Below are 2,704 nucleotides of genomic sequence, written 5' to 3' on the forward strand. Positions count from 1 at the left end.
GAGAGACGCTATCTCGGGCCCGCTGAGGTCACTGTGACCCTGGCTGGTCAGCTCGCTGCTGGGCGTGAGGGAATTGGCCGCCTCGAGCTTCGCCAGGAGATCCTGGCCCAGGTTGTGCCTCTTGGCCATGTGGGTCTTCATGCTGTGCTTGGAGGTGAAGAGTTTGTTACAGGTGGACACAGGGCAGCGGCTCTTCCACGTGTCCACGTCCTGCAGGTGCTTCTTGGAGTGGATGTAGAGGCTGCTGCGGGCCGAGAACCTGGCGCAGCAGCCTTCCACGGGACACACGAAGGGCTTGGTGCCCAGGTGGGTGATGCTGTGGCCTTTGAGGTGCTCGGCCCTGGTGAAGGACTTGCCGCAGCCCTCCACGGGGCAGGTGAACCTGCGGTCGTCCTCATGCTTCCTCTTGTGCCGCAGGAGCTTGGACATGCTGGTGAAGTTCCAGCCGCAGCCGTCGAAGTCGCAGAGGAAGGGCCTCTCGCCCGTGTGGCTGCGCAGGTGGATTTTCAGGCGGCAAGCCTTGTCGTACTGCTTGCTGCAGCCCGGGAAGGAGCAGGCGAAGAGCTCCTGCTCCCTGAAATGGGCGCGGTTGTGGGAGAACAGGGCGCTGACGGTGATGAAGGTCTTCTTGCAGCCCGAGAAGGCGCATTGGTAGGGCCTCTCGGGCTCGAAGTGGCTGCGCTGGTGGGTGCTGAGCTTGGCCTGCGTGGGGAAGGTCTCCTCGCACACCTCACACTTGAACGAGTTCTCCTGCTCGTGGCCCTTCATGTGCGCCTTGAGGTTGTACACGGTGGTGAAGCTCTTGCCGCAGCCCTCGACCGGGCAGCCAAAGGGCCGCAGCTTGTCGTGCGACTGCAGGTGCCGCTTGAGCTTGTAGGACGTGGTGAAGGTCCAGCCGCAGCCGCCCAGGGGGCACTTGAAGGGCCGCTGGCCCTGGCTGCTGCTGTGCGTCAGCAGGTGCACCTTCAGCTGGTGCTTCTTGGCGAACGTCTGTCCGCACTGCGCTTCGGGGCACAGGTACAGCACCACGCCCGGGTGGCCGGGCACCAGCGGCCCGCGGGGGCTCTGGGCGGCCGCGGCCGGGCCCTCCGCCTCCTCCTCGGGCGCCGGCGCGGGCGCCGACGCGGGCTCGGCCGGCTCGGCCAGCAGGAGGTCGGGCGGCAGCTCGGGGCAGTCGCCCAGCTGCGCAGCGGCGTGCGGGAAGCCGGCCGGCGGGGCGGCCGGACTCCCAGGCTGCGGCTGCGGGAAAGGCGCGACCCCGGGCTCCCAGGCGGGCAGCGGGGGCGTGGTCAGGGTCAGGACTCCATTCTCGAAGCGCAGCAGCAGGTCCTGGTTGTGGATGGTGATGGTGCCCGCGAAGGCCGCCGCGGGGCCCGGCGCGGGGCTCAGGCCCGGCACGGGGCCCGCCACCGGCACCGACACGGGCACGGGCACCGGCACCGGCACGGGCACCGACACGGGCACCGGGGCCGCCGCCACGGCCGACAGCCGGCGGGGGGCTAGCGCGGGGCGGCCGGCGGGCCGCGCGCCGCTCTCGCCCCGCTGGGGCCCCAGGCCCGCCTCGGCCTCCTCCCTCCGCACCGGCCCTCCGGCCTGCTCCGCGCCCGCGCTTTCCACGTCGCCACCCACCGGGTCGAGCAGCAACAGGAAAAAGTCGTCGCCTCCGCCGCCGATCGCAAGATCCGGCCTGGGCGCCAGCGGGCTCGGGCTCGGGCTCGGGCCAGGGCCCCGCGAGGCCCTGTGGGCCTCCTCGCTCCGCGGCCTGGCCGCGCCATCTTGGGCCCCCCGGAGCAGAAGGAGGCGGCGCGCCGGGGCCTGACAAGCCGGCGAGTTGGGGCCTGGGTGGACCCCGCCGCCGCCGCCCGCGGGGCTGCCGCCGCCGCCGCCGCCGCCCTGCGCCGTCCGGCGAGCCAGCAGCAGCCTCGGGATTTCCATCTCTGTGTCGCTGAGGCTCTGCTGGAACCGGAGCCGAGGCGGAGGCGCGACCCCGCCCCCTGCCGCGGGCCCAAACATGTTCCTCAAAGGAAAAAAAAATGTGCAATGCGCAGAAACTGGCCCTATCAGATATTAAAACGTGTTTAACGCCATCGTGATTTAAATATTCGGGTCCTGGCTCTCTGCAACTGCGTGGAGAGCCCGGGGGCACAGCCCCCTGTAAAGAAATGAGGGCCCCTGTTGCTCTTAGGAAGTCGCCAAGGGCATCAGACCCACGGGGGGAGGGGGGAAGCAGATGACAGCTCCTCTGCTCCTGGAGCTGCAGCACCTAGGCGGTCTGGCACACAGGATGACTTAAGTCCCTACCTCACTGCCTACAGAGGAAATTAACATGTTCCTGCCCGCCTGCCTGGTGCCCCCAGCCTGTTGCCTGGCGCTGCTTCTGTGTGGAAATGACTCAGGGCTGGCCCTCTGGCTGGCTGGCTGGCCAAGAGCAAACGTCTGTCCCAGGAATGGTCTTGAGCAAACTCACAGAGAAAAATGCCCAGGTGCATCGGGTTTCGTCCTTCTGGCCCGGACATCAGAGCAAGGGATGGGGCCCAATCACCTGGCAGCCTAGACCTGCAAAGCCTGCAGGGTGAAAGCTATTCCTTCTGGAATCTGCAACACCCAGCCCGAGCCTGGGTTCGCCTGTAGACTCACTTCTCAGCCTGAAGGCACACTCTGGCCGTCCACCATCATCACTTACGCCAGGTGAAGTTTCCTGTCC

At 67.9% G+C, this 2,704-nt stretch overlaps 1 protein-coding gene across 1 annotated transcript in view; it reads right to left on the minus strand.

Annotated features, from left to right (window-relative positions):
• LOC125343113 (zinc finger X-linked protein ZXDB-like) overlaps window positions 1-2,295 on the minus strand; it is a 4,940-nt gene extending 2,645 nt beyond the window's left edge. The window contains exon 1 of the mRNA XM_048335396.1: window positions 8-2,295. Coding sequence (XP_048191353.1) covers window positions 8-2,013 — 2,006 coding nt within the window. The 5' untranslated portion in view covers window positions 2,014-2,295. The remainder of the gene's footprint in view (window positions 1-7) is intronic.
• Between the last annotated feature and the right edge of the window lie 409 nt (window positions 2,296-2,704).

This window comes from Perognathus longimembris, chromosome 28 (assembly GCF_023159225.1).
Source record: "Perognathus longimembris pacificus isolate PPM17 chromosome 28, ASM2315922v1, whole genome shotgun sequence".
NCBI lineage: Eukaryota > Metazoa > Chordata > Mammalia > Rodentia > Heteromyidae > Perognathus > Perognathus longimembris.